Source organism: Rhinatrema bivittatum, chromosome 8 (genome assembly GCF_901001135.1).
Source record: "Rhinatrema bivittatum chromosome 8, aRhiBiv1.1, whole genome shotgun sequence".
Classification (NCBI taxonomy): domain Eukaryota; kingdom Metazoa; phylum Chordata; class Amphibia; order Gymnophiona; family Rhinatrematidae; genus Rhinatrema; species Rhinatrema bivittatum.
The window spans coordinates 120,038,551-120,061,481 of record NC_042622.1 but is presented as its reverse complement, the minus strand read 5'-3'; the positions used below and the strand labels follow the sequence as shown (position 1 = coordinate 120,061,481).

Sequence of the window (22,931 nt, the reverse complement as noted above, 5' to 3'; positions counted from 1 at the left end):
ACACACTGAACACATGACCATCATGGGACTAAATATAAAAGTACAGTTTGCATCCATGGGAACCCCCCCCGACCCACTATAAAGGATGTAAAGCAGAACTACGACATTCTCCATACAACTCACCCTACAAAAAAAGATCTTCTGGTTCTGGTGTCATCTCAGTAACAGCAACACAAACTCCTTCTACTACTAGAAAAGACAGCAGTTTACCACCAATGCATGTCCTCTTGAGAAAACACAACAAATAAGACCGATACAAACACTTACATGCTAGTAAAATACCTCACCTCGGTCACACACACAGAACCGACCTAACATACTCCCAGGATCTGCAGTAATGAGCATAAACTAATTTGTACAGTTACACCTGTATTATGGCATGCACTCAAACAGTTAACAACACTACAAATATTAAATCAGGCGCTAAACACCAATACACCTCCTATTAGGAAAACAGAACTAGCCAAGCAACTATAGATCCCCACACAGAAATAATTGTAAAACTATACTAATAAACAGAATAAATGTTTCAAATCAACTATGAACAGAACAACAACCAACAATTAAAAACTCATTAAAATTATTAAAACTTCACCAAACACCAATACGATATTTTAAAACAGCAAACATCACATAATATTAAATAATTAAAATGGCAGTCAATCAAGAAAAATAAATGTAAAAAGCCACCTTTACTTACCCCCTCCAGCAGCTCTCCTATTCCTCTCCCATGCAGGCCAGTAGCACACACCAGAAGCAGCTGTAGTTGCTGAAGCTCTGTCCTCATGGTCCTCTTCCTTAGGGTTCACAACCCTCAATCAAACACACACAAGTCACACTCCATGACCAGTTTCTGTCTCCCACACCAATCATCTCCCTGACCAGTTTCTCTCTCATACACACACACATATATATATATCTACCAGTCACCTCCCCGACCAATCTCTCTCATGCACACACACTCACACTGGCTTCCCAATCCCATGTTCTCTCTCACATATACAGGCTTCTCACTCTCACGATGTCTCTCAAACACCCCCGTTTCTCACTACCATGCTCGTTCTCTCCACACACACACACACACACACATACATGCACCAGTCTCTCTCTCTCACTCCCATGCTTGCTCTCTCCACATGCACAGGCTTCTCATTTCCATAATCTCTTACACACACACACCAGTCACCTCTCATGCACACACACATACAGGCTTTCCACTCCCATGTTCTCTCTCACACACATACCCACACACCAGGCTTCTTACTCCCATGTTCTCTCATTTCCATGCTCTCTCTCTCTCTCACATACACACACACACACACAAACCCCCCAGTCATCTCCCTGACCAGTCACTTTCATTGTCTCTCAGATATACACACATCACCTCTCTGACCAGTTTCTCTCAATCACACACATGCTCTCACTTACACACAGGCTCTCAATTACAGTTACCCATACAAACTCTCAATCACACACACTCTCTCTCACTTACACATTGGCTGGCTGGCTCTCTCTCACTTCCTGCCCCCTCCCCCCCCCCCCCCCGAGCACAAATGGTAGCTGCAGCAGCCTCCTCCTCCTCCAGCCTCCACAGGCCAAGAAAGAAGAATCCCATTGGCCACAGGGGGCTAATGCTGCTGTCTCCTTTGCCGATTGCTGCCTACTTCTGATTTTACTCCGGGCCCACGCTATTGCTCAGGGCAGATGCTGCTGCCGCTACTTTTTAATGCAGCATGGCTCTTTCTTCTTCCTGTGCACCCCACCTGGAGGCTCAAACATCCTGATAGCCTGGGCGGCAATGGCAGCAGTGGAAAATCGTCTGCCTCTTGCTCAGTGGAGGAAGGGGAGGGAAAAGCAGCGGGAGTCCAGGCAGCACGCGACACACCTACCGGTGCTTGATGACACACTGGTTGAGAATCACTGCTCTAGGGTATACATTCCTAAGTTTTTAAGTTTTACATCCTAGGGCTTTAGGTGTACATCCTGCACCATTTAGTAGCCTTTTCCTGGACTACCTCCATGCTACTGGACATTCAGCCTCCAGAAATTGACTCAGTACTCTAAATGAGGTCTCACTAATGACCTGTAACCCTTACGCACACACACATATATTTTATATATATATATATATTATATATATATATAATTTTCACTGTTTTCTTGTATTTCCATTGAATTTTAGCTATCACAGACCATTTCTCATTTTGTCTATTCCCACAGGGGTGTCCCACTTTGTTGCATATCGTAGCGTCATCTACGAACAAACCTACTAGCCCTCTACAATATAAAAATATTGAACAGAACCAGTCCCAGGATAGATCTCTGAGACACTCCACAAACGAGCTCTCCTTTGTTAAAGTGACCTCTATTTAACACTACTCTCTGTTTTCCATCACTTTCTGACTCAGTCAGCCACCTTGTTGCCCATCCCCCAGGCTGCTCAGATCTTTCATGAGCCTTCTATGCAAGACAATGTCAAAAGCTGTATTGAAGTCCAGTGCATGCTCCAATCTCAGTCAAAGAAATTGATCAGATTTGATTGACATGATCTGCCTCTTGTAAAACCATGCTACCTCAGCTCCAGCAAGTCGCTGGATTCAAGATACCACACTATCCTATCATTTGGCAGTGTCTCTGTCAATTTGCCCCCATCGCGGAGCAAGAAAGCAGAAAAAAAAAAAAACGATAGACTAAACCACTGGGAAGAACTATCATTATAGCATTGTTGTTTCTAGCAGTTAGAAAAGGTAGAAAGAAGGACAACACCAATGATAAAAAGGATGGCGCAGCTTCCTTATGAAGAAAGGTTAAACAGATTAAGGCTCTTCAGCTTGGAGAAGAGACGACTGAGCAGACATGATAGAGGTTATAAAATCATGAGTGGTGTGAAGGGTTATTTACACATTCATATACTTCTAGGATAGGGAACAGTCCATGAAATTGTCAGATTCAAAACAAATTTATGAAGGAAGGTTTTTTTTTTCAATCAATGCACAATTAAAATGTGAAATTTGCTGCAGACAGATGAGGGTCCCAGCTAAAGGTTTAAAAAAAAAAAAAAAAAAAAAAAAAAAAAAAAGATTTGGACAAGTTTCTAAAAGACAGATCAAGTAACAATTATTAGTAGGCAGACCTGGGGCCTGCCATCGCTTTCTTCTGGGAGTGAGCAACAGGGAATGGAACGTCCCATCAGGATCCACCAGGTACTTCCCGGGGACCCAGACTGGCGGCTATCAGACACAGGATGCCGTTAGCCTGTCTGACCCAGCATGGCACTTACGACCTTGAACGGCGGTGAGCCAGTAAGGTAGCACAGATGAATTCCTATCACAGAATAATTCTAATGTTTTCCTCACCCAGAGACTCCTTAATAGATACTAAACGCCTTAGTCACAAGACGTTTTTTTTAACAGAATGGGAGAAGGACCTTGATAAATTAAGCCCCTTGTTTTTTTCTTTTCTTTAGCACTGCCATTGTTCCCGATTCACACTGGCATAAACAGGATTTGCAAATTCTAAAGAGCTCTTAATATTTAATGACTGAGGATGTGTACTAATCAAATATAAAAAAATACTCACAGTTACAAAAAAATAAATAAATAAATAAATAAATAAGGCAAAGGGGCCCAGAGAGGGCACTCTTGGAGAAAGATTTGTTTTTAAATCACTCTCCTCACTGCAACTAATAGATCCATTTATAGCCTGCCAGCAGGAGCATGATGAATGGTAGAGTCTGGGTTCACCACTGAAGGGCATTACCTCATCATTTTTGTGCATGTGCTTGTCCGCAAGAGAAAGAGTCGTATTTCATTCCCATGGGTTTACTAAAACAGTGTTTCGGGCATGCTGTTCAATGTTTCCATGCCTTCACGGGACAAGGATATCATGAAACACTCATCGGGAGCTTGGGTTGTAAGTCCACTGATCACACTGGAAAATTGGGCATCCAAATGGCAGATGAAATTTAATGTGGATAAGTGCAAGGTGTTGCATATAGGGAAAAATAACCCATGCTATAGTTACACAATGTTAGGTTCCACATTAGGTGCTACAACCCAAGAAAGAGATCTAGGCGTCATAGTGGATAACACGTTGAAATCATCAGTTCAGTGTGCTGCGGCAGTCAAAAAAGCAAACAGAATGTTGGGAATTATTAGGAAGGGAATGGTGAATAAAACGGAAAATGTCATAATGCCTCTGTATCGCTCCATGGTGAGACCGCACCTTGAATACTGTGTACAATTCTGGTCGCCGCATCTCAAAAAAGATATAATTGCGATGGAGAAGGTATAGAGAAGGGCTACCAAAATGATAAGGGGAATGGAACAGCTCCCCTATGAGGAAAGACTAAAGAGATTAGGACTTTTCAGCTTGGAGAAGAGACGGCTCAGGGGGGATATGATAGAGATGTTTAAAATTATGAGAGGTCTAGAACGGGTAGATGTGAATCGGTTATTTACTCTTTCGGATAATAGAAAGCCTAGGGGGCACTCCATGAAGTTAGCATGGGGCACATTTAAAACTAATCGGAGAAAGTTCTTTTTTACTCAACGCACAATTAAACTCTGGAATTTGTTGCCAGAGGATGTGGTTAGTGCAGTTAGTATAGCTGTGTTTAAAAAAAGGATTGGATAAGTTCTTGGAGAAGAAGTCCATTACCTGCTATTAACTTCACTTAGAGAATAGCCACTGCCATTAGCAATGGTAACATGGAATAGACTTAGTTTTTGGGTACTTGCCAGGTTCTTATGGCCTGGATTGGCCACTGTTGGAAACAGGATGCTGGGCTTGATGGACCCTTGGTCTGACCCAGTATGGCATTTTCTTATATTCTTATGTTCTTAATGTTTTCAGAATTTTATACATCCCTTGACTTTTTACATCATATATGTACTATTATATAATTATTTTTTATTGTGCTTTTATTTTTATTATGTTATAGTTATTGCATATTTGTTTTTTCTTTTCTTTAGTGTATCATTATATTTCTGGTCTACTTGAGCATTTTATATAGATTAGTGAGCAATAAAAACATACAAACTACTACTCTTTTTATGTGAAGAATTATAGTAAGTATATTTATGAGGCATGCACTTTGATGCTGTCACTACACAGGTGAGAGCAATTTTAAATATATTTTTCCATAATAATAATAATGTGTTTATAATCTGCCTTTCATGACACTTCGAAATGGATTGCATTCAGGCACAGTAAGTATTTCCCTATCTCCAGAGGGCTTATAATCTAAGAGGTGAATTTTCAAAAGATATGTATGTGAAAGACAGCACATGCCCACATAAAATGGCATATGCATAAGTATATGGTATTTTAACATGTGTGCATTCATCAGGGGCTGCGTGTATATTTGCACATGTAAAAAAAAGGAGCAGGCCAGGGGCCAACATTTACACATACAGGCCGATGCAATACAGTGCCCTCAGCCTAGCACACAGCTTGACACAAGTTTAGACCTGCGTTTTGGACACACTAGAATAACTCCTGATGCAGTAATGTTAATAGCGCATTCAAAACCCATGTCCAAACCAGCACATAGCTAACAGCGATCATCACACATAAATGCCATATAGATGAGGCTATTAGCTAGTACCCCCAATGCAAAAAAATCACCATGCGCCCGACACACATGTTTTAACCCACAAAAAATTAACCCCAGCCCCGGAGCTGGCGTTGTCTTGATGCGCCCCAAGCCTCAACAAAACAGAAAAAAATACTGTTTTTCTGTGGTTCCTCTGACTTAATATTGTCGTGATACTAAGTAGGAGGAACCACAGAAAGCAGCAACATGAAAACAAAAAGTCTTGATGGTGGTCAGGTTAGGAAAACAAACGCTCAATTTACCACCATCTGTTTTCCTAACCCGTGGCTATGCGCGGTTCAGGAAAATGGACGCTTGTAAACTGAGCGTCCATTTTCCTAACCTGTACAACCATGTCTCCTGGGCGCCTGTTGCCAAGGGAGCACTAGGGATGCACAATTTATCCGTAGCATGTCCTTTTTAGCGTGGCACCTCAATGCGAGCGCCCGTTTTCTATCCCATAATCGGTCCCATAAATTGCTATTTTGCAACTTGCATAAGTGACCTGCATAGATCTTTTACTTGCATTTATTTACTCCTGCTCAATATCTGGTGTAAGCGTCTTAAAAGTGAAAAAATGACTGGTTGGAGAGTCTGGGTGAAAGGGGGGGAACTTCAGGCTGAAGAACAAGGAGGGTCTTCCCGAGCTGCAGATGGATTGGGAGAACTGGTAGACTAATTGGTAAAACTAGTTATTTCATTGCTGCATGCATGTTATAAAATCCCCTGACTAGGCATGTAAAAACCGACTTAGGGGGGTGGGGGAAATGCATATAAATTTTGCAAGTAAAATCTATTCGCGAAGCCCTTTAAAATTCAAAGTGCCATATGCGGGTATATCATTTGTGTACACTTATCTGATTAGATTCTTAAATTCCATATAGTGCCTTTGCCACTACTTAGACAGACAAATTTAAAGTTATCTGGATTAATAGCTTTTTACTTTGCCGGCTATCTTACATTTGCAGATAAGTCCAAAAAGTGCTAATTAAATGGACAAGTAGCATTTTTCAGAGTTATCCAGCTATGTGCATTTATTTAACTGCATAAATCAGAACTTATTTGGATTAAATGCCACTAATTTTCTGGATAAATCTCAACTTGTGCCACTCGCAGTTTTTACATTCGCAAGTATGTATGCATGCATATGTACTCGTATTTTATAACCTGCGTGTATCATTTGCGTTAAAGTTACAAAATTATCTTGCACCCATATATGGATGCACGTGAGCATTTTGAAATTTATCTTCCCTGTTTCTACCCAAGGCAATGGAGTCATACAATACAAAATATTAGTTAAGATGTTTAGCATGGTGCATTTTCTACCCCTCTTTTGTGACTCTGGATCTCAAGTAGTACATGAAAGTAATAATATATTTAATGGTTAGATCTCTGTTGTGCTGGCTGTGAGAAAAAATCCCAGAGCTTGTAGTTTTAGGGCTACAGTAGTGGGAATGTACACAATAAGCAAAATCATATTTAAATTTATTTTTATTTTATTTATTTAAAATTCTTTTAATATACCGATGCTCAAGACCAAGTCTTATCGTACCGGTTTACACTAGAACTAGGGGGAAACCAATTAACACCGATAGAGAAGACAAAGTTACAAAAAACAGGGAGCATAAACATGGGCGTTAGAAGAGAAGAAGAAGTTCAAGAGAGTAAATAATGATTTAAAACATTTTAATCCACTCTTAACTGAAATATAGTTGTGATGAAAAAAGAAAATTATTCTGGATAGGCCCAAGGACAGAAACTCCTCCCATTCAACTACTACTTTTAAATTTGCATACACATTTTATGATGCGGTATTTATTGCACGTGCTACACGTTATCATGGGCGCTAGGGCCCTAACACGTGCAATAACACCCCAACACCGATACAGTACAGTGCGCTCCGGCGGAGCGCACTGTTAACCCACGATTGGACACGCATTTTCGACGCGCTAGCTTTACCCCTTATTCAGTAAGGGGTAATAGCTCTTCGAAAACGTGCGTCCAACCCCCCCGAACCTAATAGCGCCTGCAACATGCAAATTCATGTTGATGGCCCTATTAGGTATTCCCGCGCGATTCAGAAAGCAAAATGTGCAGCAAAGCCGCATTTTACTTTCAGAAATTAGAGCACACCCAAAGGTAGGCGTTAATTTCTCCGGGCATCGGGAAAGTGCACAGAAAAGCAGTAAAAACTGTTTTTCTGTGCACCCTCCGACTTAATATCATGGCGATATTAAGTCAGAAGTCCTGAAAGTTAAAAAAAAAAAATTCTGAAATCGACCCGCAGGTTGAAAACCGGAAGCTCAATTTTGCAGGCGTCTGGTTTCTGAACCCGTGGCTGTCAGCGGGTTTGAGAACCGATGCCTGCAAAATTGAGCATCGGCTGTCAAACCCGCTGACAGCTGCTGCTCCTGTCCAAAAAGAGGCGCTAGGGACGCGCTAGTGTCCCTAGCGCCTCTTTTTGCCGCGGGCCCTCATTTGAATACAGAATCGCGTGCACAAGACAGTGGCGTTCGCCCGCTCTCCAGCGACTTTTACTGTATCGGCCCGATATTTTGATAAATGACCCTTTGATTTCATCGTCTCGGCTCAAGTGCTCTCTTTTAACATTAGCAATGTTAAGCTGTATTCAAATTCATTATATTATTAAATCAATTTCTCTACTATCATTTATTGTTGTTTAATATGGGCTTGCAATTTTAGTCCCCTTCTCATCAGACCTAGTGTAGCAAGCTACAAACGTGTATACCCCTTTGCTTGACTTTCCCAGAGCGTCTCCATGGCGACCCCAGTTTATCACTACCAAACCTTAAATAGCTTACAGCCCAATAATGCAAACTATCAGGCAAAAAACCCCAAATCATGTCTGTTGCAGTACACAGCCACCAAGTGCTGTCCCTCATATCCTAACGCTGAAAGAATGAGGGTGCCAACTAACTTCACATTTCAAAACAAATTGATCCAGTCCTGATTTTATCTCACTACATGCATGGGCTTGTAAACTTGCTCTTCATAAGAAAAGCAATAGGGACATCAGAATTACCAATCCTTACAAGCACTGGAATAAAGCCGGAACTGGATCAACCTGTCCCGAACAAACTGGTCCAGCTGGCAATTCTAGGGCAGATATATTTGCAGAATTCATTACCGCCCCCCAATAAAAAAAAAAAAAAAACCACCCCTCCTACATTTAGGCTTTACCACATCACGCGACCAGAAACATGCTGAGCCAGTCCTGATTTTTCCGCATCGCCTCAATATAAATATAGTTCCTTCCTTTCTTAAGAAAATGAAAACTACATCTCCATGCAGGCAATGGGGCAAAAACAGGCCCGGATTAGGCTCTTCGGATTGATCTGGGTGAGAGAACAACTCTAGATAGACTGAAATTCAGAGATCGGGACTTGTATCTGATTTCTGTTGACCTTTAAAAAAAAACCTTATGAAATTTAACAACTTCCAAACCTGCAGCCTGTTCAAAAGAACTTGAGACCATCTGAGACTCGAAGGTCGTTCCACTACAGGACCGGCCCGAACCCGCTTACTCGAATCGCACCCCTGAACGTGCTACCGCCACTCTGACCTCATCTGTCCGCGCCAGTAGCATGTACGTCATCACTGCTCGCGGGCGTCATTCCTTTACGTGCTAAAGGGCCCTGCCCCTCATACCCAGTTCGGCTGATCGTTGTTACTTTCTTCATTCTGTGCTGCCCTTTCCCGCAGCCGCTGCGGGTTGTTTTCTTCCGGGTAGAGTGGTGAGGAGTGGGCGCTGCTCTTTTGTGATGGTGCCAATCTGAAGCCGTTGCCCTGCCCGATTCCTCTTTCTCCCTATTCCTGGTGAGCTCCCTGCCGCGGCCCAGTAATTTCTCGGACCCTCCTCCCGACCGTCCTCTCCATCCAGGGCAGGCCAACCGGCCTGTCGCCCTCATCTCGCATGGGCCGCTGTTCCATATTTGTGTGCTTAGTATTTCATCGTAAGAAACAGAAGTATCTGCATCTGATGCTTGTTTAGACCACTGAGCTAGTCTGTACAATGTGTGTGTTCCTTTCATGTTTTTGGCACTTTATATACCTAAACTGTGTATGTAAGCAGTTTCTTATAATAAGCACGCCTTCTGTGTACCAAAGTGCCATATTTAGAAAATGTTATGCTTTTTTGAACACGCTGGATTTTTTTTTCTGCGCTGTGCGTTCTCACCCCGTCCCCAGGAAAGCAATCATCCTCCAAGTTTACATTTCACTGGGAAATTGATATATGCTCCTAAGTACCCCTAAGAATTCTTTAACAGTATTTTCCCCTTTTGACAGCTCCATAACTTAATGGCAAGGGTGTTTTCATTTTTAGTCAACCCACTCCAAACAGGATATATATAATAACTTTCATTTTGAGAATGAGAGGGGCATGCATGAAGATATCTTGAGTATAGTTGCCACATACAGGGACCTTCGTAAAATCGGAGATTAGTCTTGATATTCATTAAGAGCACAGAGCAATAATGCCACTTATCCCTTTTACACTGCTTGATTACTTAACCCCTTTTCCCACGTTTTTAAAATTAATTCTAGTAATGCGGAAGACTAAGATGTGGCAGAATAGACTGATTTAATTTGATGATAGTTTTTATATTTTTTAAATTCTAAAATTGTACTTAACTACAAAAAATAAACTATTGAAAATGCATGCTATTCTATTCCTTTTTGCTCTTTAGAGAGTTTCCCTCTTTTGTGTTCATACCTGGGGGGGGGGATGACATAACTTGGAGAACAGATTTGCCAATCCTTTGTTTTAATACACCTAATTGTGGCTGATAAGATGATTAACAAGAAAAAGAAATACTTATGTTGACTTACCAAAAAGGGAATTTGCAGTGTCTGAATTATTAGTTTTTCTTTTAAATTGAAACTCTTATATGGACAAAATTGGCTTTTACTGTCATAGTATTTTCAAAACCTGCAAAGTTTGTTATTTTTTAAACAGAAAAATTTGCTACATGTATTTGTAGTTTTAATATTTTACTTTTACTGTCTAGAGATTGATGGAGGCAGCAACCAAAACTCTTCCTTTGGAAAATGCATCAATCCTTTCAGAGGGTTCCCTACAGGAAGGACATCGACTGTGGATTGGGAACCTAGATCCTAAAATAACAGAGTAAGCCTGACCCATATTGTAAAAATATTTAAGTGTTGTGGAAAATAGTGTTCCATTATGAAGAGCTCCAGTAACTCAGTTCAAAATGACATTTTACCATCAAGGTGTCCTATTTTACTATAAAACTGAATTATTACCTGGGCATATAAAAACAATCCTCTATCTCAGTGGTTCCCAAACCTGTCCTGGGAACCCCCCAGCCAGGCAGGTTTTCAGGATATCCATAATGAGTATGCATGCAGATTTGCATGCGCTGGAGGCAACACTGCTGTCTTACATTAATCTGTGTAATTGCGAAATAATTTTCTCAGGTATGACCTTCAGCTTTAGCATGATTTGGGATATCTACCTTAAAAATTAATTACATTCATTCATTTTCTTTGTACAGCCATTCTATCAGAGTTTATGATGAATACACATCATTTTCTGACAGACAAAAATGTATGTTCCCTAAAATACACTACATAAATGAACCAAATACATTTCAACAAAACATTGCTTTTAATAGACCTTCATTGATTCATGGCAACCACATTTTATAATGCCGAAGCCTCTTAATGCACTTAAACACAGCTGTGAACTTTGGGCTGGCAGAGAGCTTAGTGGTAGAACTACCTAAATATGAAATCTGGAAAGTTACGTTAAATCTCATCTCAACTTCTCCTTGGGCAACCTTAAACAACTCGTTTAAATTTTCTTGTTCAGAAACTTGCAGAGTACATTGAGGAAAGCATCATACAGCTTTATGGCATACATTGAACATGCTCTGGAACTGGCGTTATTTAAATATTCAGCTCTTCTCATAGTAGGAGATGCATGTCAGCTATAGATTTCTGTAAAAGACATTTTTTTAATGGCATTTATTAACTGAGAATAGCTGTTTTAAGTAAATTAGTTAGATTAAAATATTGACATAACTTCCATTTTACACTTCTTCAATTCTTCTGTCCCTTTTCTTCACTTATTTATTTATTTATTTACAGTTTTTGTATACCGACATTCGTTTAGAAAACATCACATCGGTTTCCATAGAACAAAAAGTTGCCAACAGGGCTTTACATAGAAAAGAATAAAATAACTAGAGAGGCGGGGGGGGGAGGGGGGTAAAGGGCTTTACAATGAAAATATTAAAAGAACTGGGAAGGGGGGGGTAGAGGGATAAGGGAAACCAAGGTTATGCTGTACAAGTAAATTCAAGGCAAAAACATAATTAAATGCAATTATAGCTTATGTACAATAATAATACAATGGGGGGAGAGAGTTAAGAGAGGGGGTTTAAGTAGGGACCTGAAGGGCGAGGGGAGGGTGGGGGGGGAGCGGGTGAACGGGGCGGAAAGGAGCAGGGGAAAAAGGAGAGAAAAGGAGGGGCGGCTCATGTATAGGCTCGTGTGAACAACCAAGTCTTGAGGTTCTGTCGGAATTTCTTAGGGCACGTTTCAAGGTGTAGGTGGGTGGGCATAGCGTTCCATAGGGAGGGACCAGCTAGGGATATAGCACGTTGCTTAGTGGCTGTAAGATGAAAGAGTTTGGGAGAGGGTGTGTGAATATTTGCAGTGTGGGGGGTTCTGGTAGGTCTGGAAGAGGAATGAAGGTGTAAACTGTCTGGGAACCAGAGCATGTCAGGATTGTGTATGGCTTTATGGATGAGGGTAAGAGTTTTGAATTGAATTCTGGCTGCGATGGGGAGCCAGTGAAGTTGTTTGAGAATGGGTGTAATATGTTCTTTTCTGCGGGTGCCTGTTAGTACTCGTGCAGGTGCATTTTGAAGCAGCTGTAGAGGGGCAAGGCTGTTCTTTGGAAGTCCTAGGAGTAGAGAGTTTGAGTAATCTATTTTGGATAATATTAGGGCTTGCAGGGCAGTTCTAAAGTCGTTGAGGTGCAGGATAGGTTTAAGTTTTTTGAGGGTGTGTAATTTGTAGTAACAATCCTTAATGGTGGAGGAGATAAATTTCTGTAGGCTGAAATGAGGGTCAAGTGTGACGCCTAGGTCTCTTACAGATTGCGAGAGGACAGGGGGAACAAGGGGAGAGTTGGCTGAGGGGGTAGGTAAGGTATTGAAGGGTTGAGGTGAAATGATCATAAGTTCAGTTTTGTTGGGATTTAGGGCTAGGTTGAGTTGTGTGAGTAGACAGTTGATGGATGAGAGGGCACTGTCCCATCTTTTAAGGGCGTTGGAGAAGGAGTCAGTGATGGGTATAAGAACCTGCACATCATACTTGCCATTTGTTTTAAAATCCCTCACCTGGCCTAATCCTTTCCCTTCTTGATTATTGGAACCTCCTCTCTCCCCTGCAATCAGTTCAAAATGCTGCTATCAGAATCCTCTTGCAGTGCCTTGACCCTACTTCCATCCTGTCCCTTAGTCTTATTTCTTTGCGTCTAATGTAGTTCTTTCTCGTCACCGCCTTAAACTGTAGCCCAGGGATGGCGAACTCTAGTCCTCAAATGCCACAAACAGGCCATGTTTTCAGGATACCTACAATGAATATGCATGAGATAGATTTGCATACAATGGAGGCAGTGCAGCAGATCTTTCTCATGTTTATTCATTGTAGATATCCTGAAAACCTGGCCTGTTTGTGGACCTCAAGGACTGGAGTTCGCCAACCCTGTTCTAGCTCCTTACATTCGAGCCGATACAGTAAAGCGCGGCCGTGGTTACCCGGTTTTTAACCCGCTTTGGACGCACGTTTTGGACGCGTAAGGCGTACCCGCGATTCAGTATCTACTTTTACACGTCCTTATTGCTTGCCGAAAAGGACGCGTATCTGTTTCCGCCCGCCGCATGTATATGATATGTTAATGATCGGATTAGCTATTCCCTCCGATACAGTAACATGCGCCCAAATTATCGCCCTTTTAACCAGCTTATTTACTGCGTCTTTAACCTGAATATTTACCACCTACCCTGTCCCTGGCATTAGTGTGGTGTTCAGTCAGCTTCGTACCGGACAGCACCATGGACAACATGTATATACTGGCTCTGGTGATATTTTTCATTCAGTTGAGAAGCAGAATGAGAAATGCTTGACTGAGAAATGCTCGGCAGATTGGAGAGGCGAACAGGGGAGCCCAGCAGCAAGAAGAACCCACCCGACCGGAGAACCCAGCTGCAAGACCGGAGGAGGTATGTGTTCTGTTTCGGTTCAACTGTACCATTCATCTCTGGGCGTCTCTGAGGCTCCGGACATGGACGCCTCTACGGATGCCAGAGAGATGGGCGTCCGCTAGGTGTCCTGAGGCTCCGGGGTCCAGCGGAGACACGGACGCCTCTACGGACACCTCTATGGAGCCTTCCTCCTGCGTCTAGAATATGGCTGTAGTAGACGCTGAAATAAGAACGCATAGCTGAGTTGAGAATACAAACTTGAGAATACACAGTGTTGCAGATCCATATATGTACTGTTAAATAATTTTTATGTGCTGCCAGTCAAACTGTACACCAGAGAATCCACAGTGTAGCATATCCATGTATGTACTGGGAAACCTTTTCTATTTGTCCAAGGTTGCGGCGTCCGTTCATGGACCTTCCCGCCTGTATCCGTGTGTCCATGATCGGAGGCACCGCTACCTTGAGCGCCCGGCTGGACGTCCAAGGTCGCTGCTTGGACATCCGGCCGGGCGCTCAAGGCAGCAAGGTCTGTAGAAAAGAACCATCCACCTGGTGGAATGACATTTGTAATGACATTTGAAATGACAGGTACCAGCGCACCCTGGATACTGTATAGGCGCTGCATACCGCTCTATACAGTAAAATGGATTGCGAACACCTACCGCTTCATTGACGCACTTTGGACGCCGCTTGGATTTGCGTCTAATTTGAATACTGAATCGAGCGGCTTGTGAACCAAGATGTGCACGCGGTAAACGAGCGGGCACCCAGCACTGCCACACTTTTTTTTTCTTACGCATCCTTACTGTATCGGCTTGATTGTTTTTTAGTCCTTGTATCGTGTTTTATTCTGTCCTTTCTTTTCCACTCTCTCTGTTACCCTTTACTTGTAAATTACCCTCTCCTCTGTTTATAAATCTTCGCTTTCAGTTTCCATCTCAAAACTGCATTTTTGTGTTTAGCGTTTCATTTTGTCACGTTGCCGGTCTTGTTTAACTTATGACATTTACTATCCTGTATACGTTGATGATGCTTTATAAATAGTAATAAAGATCAATGTCACGGTAGCTTCATAATCCTGAGTAATCTCAGGAAGAGAGTTTTCAGAGTCCTGAAACGCCAGTGTTGGGTTGGTATTCTATTATGCACATTTTGAGTTTGGTGTTTTAAAGTTCTTTATTTTAACTAAAGTTTGCAAGTTTAATAATGAACAATGATTACAGTTTGTGGTATATAAGTAGTACTGTAGGCCACTGCACAGCTTTATATGATACCATACTATTTATGTAGACCAGTGGTTCTCATCCTTTTTCCAATCGTGACACGCCTGATGGTCAGTGCTCACGTGTGTGACACACTGCTCACAACAATCCACAGCCAAACTAAAATGAAGCCTCAGTATTACTTTTATTGTTAAGAATGATACAAGGGAAAGATAACAGTGCTCTCTCTGAACAGATATTACATACATTTTTGTACAAGCTGCATTCTTTGTCCCCTTCAGGGCCACCAACCCTTCTTCTGCTGTCACTTTTGGGCCCAGCAGGGGTAGATAGAATCAATTATCACTGATCCAGAAGAGAAGGATAATTACCATTTTTCATTGGGCTCCAGCAGGAATGGAGAATAAGAGCTACTTGGCCCATTGGGTGAAGAAGTCTGCCTTATGAACCATATAGCCTTATGCACATTCTCCCCCTCTCCCCACACAATTAAAAATTATGCATTTATAATAACTTTTGCATGAAAATGACATTAAAAGTACAGTCTGAGGTAAAGAAATATCACTTACATGTATATTATTTTTGCATGCACTGATATGATGCCAATCAGAAAACCTTACAAAGAAAAGTAAAAGAAAAGACACTAGAAATCCATATAGTATTAGGCCTGTTGTAACATGTTCAATGTGGGCTTAGCACTCAGAAAGCCATGCTAAAAGAATTATAACAACAATATAGTAAACCTCCACACCAAAACAACACTAAACACCAGTACACAAACAGTACCTATGAAAAGGCAGCAGTGCTAATATTACACCAGGCTCTCATATTAGGAAAATAGAATAAGCCAGGCTACTTTAGATCCCTACACAAAAATTACATGCTGACAGAATACCTCACCTTGGTTATACATGCAGAATACAGACAGGCCATCATCAAATACAGAATAAAAAGAGCATAAGTGCAGTATAAATAGAAACGTACAGACAAAAACAAGTGGAAACCACAACAACCCAGACTCTATATTCAGTACAGTAATGGAATATCAGCCTCCATTCCTCAGAAAAAATCAAAATTAAGAAATATAAAATCAATAGTAATAAAATTGTACTAATTAAAAGAATACACATTTCATAACAGCTCAAGAACAGAATAACAGCCAACAATTACAAACTCATAAAAATGTTCCAAGCACCAATAAAACATTTCAAAACAGCAGACACAAACATCCAATAATTAAAACTAGTAAGGATTAAAAAAAATTCCCTGCTCTCCATACCTGGGAACTTTTGATTTCCGGGTGCTCTTAGATTGTCTTGGATTAGCAAGAGGAGAAGAGTGGGGGGTGTTGCTCATGAACTTTCTCCTTCTTTCTCATATATATTTACAATGTCCCTCAATCTCGCATGCTCAGTCTCACACAGGCTCTCCCTCATTCACCCATGCTCAGGCACACACATCCACAGGCTGTAATTTAGACTCATGTGATCAGTCTCACACACACACACACACACACACACACACACACACTATTTCTCTCCTCCTGGAAGCACAAGTAACAGCAGCAGCTTCAGCCTGTCTTCCTCAGCCCCTGTGGCCAACGGGAATCATTCTTTTTCTTGGGGCCGCTGAGGCTAATGCTGTGACTCTTTAAATTTGGCTCCCACTGCTCCTTGTCCTCGTGCCTTTGCCTGCTTATGACGGTGGCATGGCCTCTTGATTCCATGTGGGTTAACCTCACTTCCTTTTCCGGACCGGGCTAATAAAGAAAGGCCATATTGTGCCCACGGCCCCCACCTACTTGTGTTCTTTCTAGGTGGCTACTTTCTGTTGCAATCGGCTCTACTGCTACGTTATGCCTGGGCTTGAAAATGCTGACGGGCCGGGCGAAGGAGATCTCTGCATTCTGCTGGAGCAGGAGGGAAGCGTAGTCCCACCAGCAGGAGACCAGGCAACACAGTATTCTGGCCATGGAAGTGGCGACACACCAGTTTGTGCTTTATGACACAGTGGTGTGTCGCAACACATCGGTTGAGAATCGCCGAAGTAGACCATATTAGGTGAAGGATACTGCCAAAATAAATTAATGGTGGTCTGAAATTTCACGTGGGCTCACTTGGAGAGCAAGAGAGCTTCATAATTCCTACAGGCTGATAGTCCTAGAAATGAAGGTTTAGCATGTGATTTAAGTAGCCTGTGTTTTAGGGATAGCGTTGTTGAAACTCATTGTGACTCTTGGGTTGAATAGTCTTATGTGTGCCAGGAAGACTTTCCCTGGAAAAGGAAATGGTAGCACTGTTGTCTTGCATTCCGATCAGATGACGGGAAGTGAAACCTTAGCTTGGCAAACAGCAACCTGTTGGAGAAACATCTGTTTAAATACACATACGCAAAATATAATTTAAACACAAAAATGAAAACAATCCAATAGGTTTTACTTAAGAATATGGCCATTAGCAGTGTACCCTGGTTATCTGCTTTCATTATTGCACATCAAGAACATTTCTAGGAAACTTCTTACATTTGTTCAGATTATTAGACATGTTCAATGTGAGTATTTTTGTTTGTTTGCCAAATCACTTTTGGGCTCTAATTATCAGGCTTATAATTGAACAGTCTTTAGCTTTAACTGTCTGCATAACTCGAAATGTTATAGTGTATTTTTATTTCATCTTGGTGTGATTACCACATAAAAAATATGGTTTATATCATTGCCTGTAACATTATTATGCTAAAGTAAAAATGTCTTCAAATTTGTGCATTTAGGGCTTGTAAGAGCTTTACTGTTCCTTCCAAGTGTGAGGTAAGGCCCCAAACCCCCTTAAACAAGAGGCCCAGAGACCTCCCAACCCATAGCTCATTTTGGATCTGCAAGAGTTATAGGTTTCCTGCATCCCAGCAGCCAATAATCAATAAAAAAAAAAATATCATGAGTCCTGGTTCAGAAGCCGATTTTCTCCTCTTCCCCCCCCCCCCCCCCCCCCCCCCCCCCAGCTCTTACCCTAACACAGGTCTGGGTCTTTAGGAGGCAGTTGCTCCTGCCCTGCTGCTGCAGCTCAACCCAAAGCCAACAACTTTGTTGTACAGCAGCCTCTGGTTGACTGACTGGTGACCATTTTGACATGCGGAGCAGGAGTGACTGTGGATCACACCTGCCCCATAAAACTTGGACTCGTGTTGGGGTAAGAGGTAGGGATCCTGGGGCCACAAGGCTCATTTAAGTGGTGAAGGTCGGTTGGGGGAGTCCACCGGGAGTATTACTTCTTTTTAACAAATTAGTGGCTACTTTCCTTTGCGTGTATGCCCCACCAGCAATGGGGGTCTGTTTGTCATGGGCTGTACTGGCATGCACATGAGCACCTCACCAGTCAGCAACAGACAGACAGCATCCAGCAAGGTGCACTACATAGAGATAGATATAGATGGTTTTGCTAACAGAAGAATACTTCTAATTCAGCTTGGGCACACACAGTCTTAATGGTATTTGTTTTGTGGGTTTTTAGCTTTGTAGGTTATGGTACATGTATATGATGGAATGTAGATTTCCTTAAAAGAAATAATGTCTGAATTAATTTGTTGTAACCTTGGCCATGGCCTTCCTATGGTAATGCACACCAAAACTTGATAGCTGATTAAAGGTAGCATACAAATTAAGACAAAGATGTATCCTTCCAAATCTTACAGAAGAAGGGGAGCAAATCTAGACTGCCCAGTAGGAAATCAATTGGCCTAGACTAGAACAATACCAGAAGTACTTATGTGAGGTTGACAAAATACTGAAATACTGATGCTGAAACTTACCAAAAGCAATCCATGCTGAGGTAGCACTTACACCCCCTTGAAAGAGAATTGAGACAAATTACTCTTAAAATGACAGCTTGAAGAAAGCAAAAACAGCATTTGATGATGCTTTAAAAGGAGATCTGTCCCATTCTCTTTGCCTAAGGATGGCACAACAGGACTGGGCCTATATGTGGGATTTCATATAAGCAAAAAAAGGGAAAGGTGTAATGAAGGTCTTGCATGACTCTGATTTAAGCTACATAGAGGGCCATAAGAAAGGCCTTTCTGGGGAGGAAGTAACATCTTCACCTAGCATGGTCACATAAGGGACAGTCTCCCTACACAATCAACCCAACTTTATCAGCTTCTAACCAACCTGATAAACAAAAAAATAGATAAAGAATCTTGTCTTTATCTAAAATGTCCATTCATAAAAGAAATTTGGTGAAAAGAGTGAATGTTGGACCTCCCAAATAGTGTTCTTTCCAAGTTTGGCCTCCACTGACCTAACTGTAGAACATGAATATGAAACAGAAGACAACTCTTCAAATGTCTTTAACAAGAAAGATGTGAAGAGCTGGTTAAAAGAATTGAAAATGGATTTTCAAGAGTGGAAATTTGAAAATAATTACCATGATGGCTGATATTCATGGATAAATCAACAAAATTGGATTAGCATGTGGAAATCACATGCTAATCCATGAGAAGGGAGGAACAAGCACTATTTATTGCAAGCTTACAAACTAAACCTACAAGTTCTGAGGCAAGTGTTGAACAAGTCAGCCTTAAGTTAGATCTCAAAAGTGGGGTGAGGAGAATCTCTGCATTAGGGTATCCTGAAGATAGTATAATATGTGGTGCCTGAACAAATGACAGAATATCCTTCAAATGATTTCATTTCCGGATATTGGGGAGGAACCAACAATTCCGTATTAATATTGAAAACACACGGGTCTCTGGGGAAGCCACCAAATAAAAAACCTAGAGACTTGCTATTTAGCCTCCACAAGTAAGCTGACAGAGTCTAAAAACCAAGAAAATCCATTCTCTTTTTTTGATTGAAATAAAAAATTGAATGATACCTGCAATATCCTTAACAAAACTACATAATCCTAGAAAAATTAGAGAATAATTGAACTATGACAAGATCAGGTAATTGCTGGACTATTCCTCAGCTCTGCTGTGTTCAGGTGTGCAGTAAGACCCGAGGCATGGTGAACCCTCGGTGAAGCTAGTTTGGTCTTGTGGAAGAGTCTGGCTAAACCCACTCCTAAACCAGAGTAGACAATACAGATGATAGGGTTGCTAAGAAAGGAGACTGAAGAGAGATACTGAGTCCGAGGGGCTAGACTCAGGAACAATATTGGGGAAATATATTTTCACAGAAAAAGTGGTGGATGCCTGGAATGCCCCTCCCAGAATGGGCGGTAGAAGCTGTAATGGTAACAGACTTCAAAATATCAGATAAACATAGCATCCTTACTTGCAAAAAGTGAAGGGATGGCAGAAACATGATGTAATGACACTATACACCACAGCGGTAGCCAAAACAGAATGGCAGTTATAACCCTAGCAACCATGATATAACTGCCACAAATGTCTAAGAAGGCATTGGGGTAATCTGCATAGATTGGTGGTTACGACCATGACAGCAGTGATATGGCTGCAATAAGCTTTCAAGGAGGCCTAGGGTAACCTACATAGTATTCATGGTTAAATCCAAAACTATAGTGGGCATGGGGAGGGTGGATGTTTTGGATAGTGGCTACATTTGTTGTGGATTATTAGAAAACTTGGTAGTAAGACATGGAAGGGTTTTAGTGTTGGTTTTGTAAGAATCATAGGAAAATGGAAGGCCTAAAATAGCCTACCAGTGGTGATGATAGAAGCCAGTACTTTAACACATCCTGGCCACAATTGGGACTCATATGGGGGGCAGTTTTAGGAAAGGGGTTAGAAAGTGGGGTAGAAGACGTGGGTGGGGGGCTAATGTTGGGTTGAGCATGGGCAATTTATATACTCTTTCTTTAAGCTACACATGCTGAAACATCTGTTTGAATCTTGTAAACCGTTATGATGGGTGCACCGAATGACAGTATATAAAACTCAACACACAAATAAATAAACATCTCAAACCCCTACTCTTTCAACAAGGCTTCAGAACAGTCCTTCAATCTTTAATCTTTAGCAGTTTAGACTACTATAATGCCCTGTTCTTTGGGCTCCACCAAAATGCTATTTGACCACTACAACTAATTCAAAACTCAGCAGCACGCATCCTTACTGGCAAGTCGCGTAGAAGCCATTTTTCTCCTGTACACTGGGTACCCATCGAATTCAGGATCAAATTTAAAATTCTTTCCATTATTCATAATTTATTAAATGCCGAAACCTTATCCTGGCTCCGCTCCCAATTACGCATCTATAGACCTTCCAGAAACGCTCATCCCAAAATAACTTTCTGTAAGTTCCTACTATCAAAATTGCCTGACTAGATATAACGTGACGCCGTGCGTTTTCAGTAGTTGGCCTGCAACTTTGGAATTCCATCCCAGACTATATTAGATAGACACCTAAATAACAGGACCAAATTTAAAAAGAGCTTAAAAACCTATCTCTTTAAGTGTGCTTTTAACATTCATGAGGCCAATTAATCTTGCCTCTCCTATATTGCTTTTTTGAATTGTCAAGCTCCACTGCCCTCATTCCTTTCCTCTTTCTAGAGCTTTTAATTTGTTCATTTTATTTAAGAATATTTTTTAAGTTTCTCAGTCTTTTACCTTGATTTAAATTTAACTTTGATTTTTATGTATGTTATATTGTAAACCGTTTTCATTACATATAGTATAAAAATGGTAAAATATTGTAAATACTCATCTACCCAAAATTCAAAAATTGCAACTTGGCAGACTAGGTGAACTGAAATTTTTTTTTTCCCCCACTGTCATTTACTGTTGATGTCTGTTACTTTCCATGCCAAAGTTGCTGTTAGCATGGAAAGTAAATTTGTTTAAAATCTGCAGTGACTGGGGCTGTATATTTTTTTTTATTTATAGTTTCTCAACAATGGGAATTTTAGCATCTGGTCAGATGAATCCAGGAGCAGTGAGTTATGCGCCTCTACCAGCAGATGGAAACTGAGCAAGATGACATCACAGTATATATATATATACCCCTGCAGTGACATCAGTCCACCAGTATTCTTCCTCAGCAGATGGTGGATGTCCATCTTCCTGCTGGGGATTGCTTGACTTTGAAAAGGAGAAATAAAAGAAAAATTAATTTGCCCCGCTCTCCAGCAGTGATACCACATGGTCCCTCCCCCGGTTGAGAATTCCTGAGGTGATTTCTTTGGTTCGGTAGCTGGTTGTTAGCTGGCGTGGACTTAGCTGTTCAAAAAGCTGAAAGGCAGCGGGTGCAGGAAGCTGAGCATTGCAGTGACCATATATGCCCTCACCTCCCCCCACCCCCACCCCTCCCCACAGCTAGAGACCATCTCTGAACTCAGGCAAGAAGAGCTGAGTTCATGTAAGTTTAAAAAAAAAAAAAAAGACAGAAAGAGGTGTGGTTTGTTTGGGGTTTTTTTGTGGGTCTTCCTTCTTCCTCCAGTCTCCGTGCCCGGCACGCCATTCCGACATTAGTTCTTCTCCGTGGGAGGTTAAGGGACATGGGCAGCCTGGCGGGTTGAGCTGCCTTCTTAGGCTAGGCCCCGCTCTGAGGCTTTTTTGCTGTGCGCCGCATGGTAGGCCTCAACAGCATTTTGCTTCAAGATTGTCGGTTCAGCTAGTGCATCTAGCTGCGTGACCAGGTTGTGCGTCCAGTTTTTTGGACGCTTAGTCGGGCCTCTGTGCCTCCAAATTAAGTAGCGCCCTTAGTGGCTGCACGCTTACCTGTGCGCAAAAGTTGGGCATTTGTTTTACACTTGAGGTTGGGATGCCTAGGTTGGATGCCTACGGTTTTTTGTGTTTTTTGGATATATGAAAAAAAAAGCAGCTGGATGCACGTCTTCAGTCACCTGTTAAGCGAACTGACAGCCTAATGGCACCTATAGCTAAGAAACCTAAGCGC

General features: G+C 41.6%; 2 protein-coding genes across 8 annotated transcripts in view; one reads left to right on the top strand and one right to left on the bottom strand.

Moving 5' to 3' along the window:
* The window catches only part of MRRF (mitochondrial ribosome recycling factor), a 38,514-nt gene extending 29,320 nt beyond the window's left edge, over positions 1-9,194 (bottom strand). For 2 of the 5 annotated variants that reach the window (XM_029614403.1, XM_029614404.1), the window contains exon 1: positions 9,062-9,184. In XM_029614403.1, coding sequence (XP_029470263.1) covers positions 9,062-9,092 — 31 coding nt within the window. In that variant the 5' untranslated portion in view covers positions 9,093-9,184. Of the gene's footprint in view, positions 1-9,061 lie in introns of all 5 variants that reach the window. The other 3 variants (XM_029614407.1, XM_029614408.1, XM_029614405.1) reach the window with 3 other exon arrangements.
* Positions 9,195-9,229: 35 nt separating this feature from the next.
* RBM18 (RNA binding motif protein 18) overlaps positions 9,230-22,931 on the top strand; it is a 90,653-nt gene continuing 76,951 nt past the window's right edge. For 2 of the 3 annotated variants that reach the window (XR_003858423.1, XM_029614410.1), the window contains exons 1-2: positions 9,230-9,433; positions 10,627-10,745. Coding sequence is in view for 2 of the 3 variants with exons in the window: in XM_029614410.1 (XP_029470270.1) it covers positions 10,633-10,745 (113 nt within the window). In the remaining variant the exon portion in view is untranslated. Of the gene's footprint in view, positions 9,434-10,626; positions 10,746-13,749; positions 13,873-22,931 lie in introns of those variants that run through there. The other variant, XM_029614411.1, reaches the window with a different exon arrangement.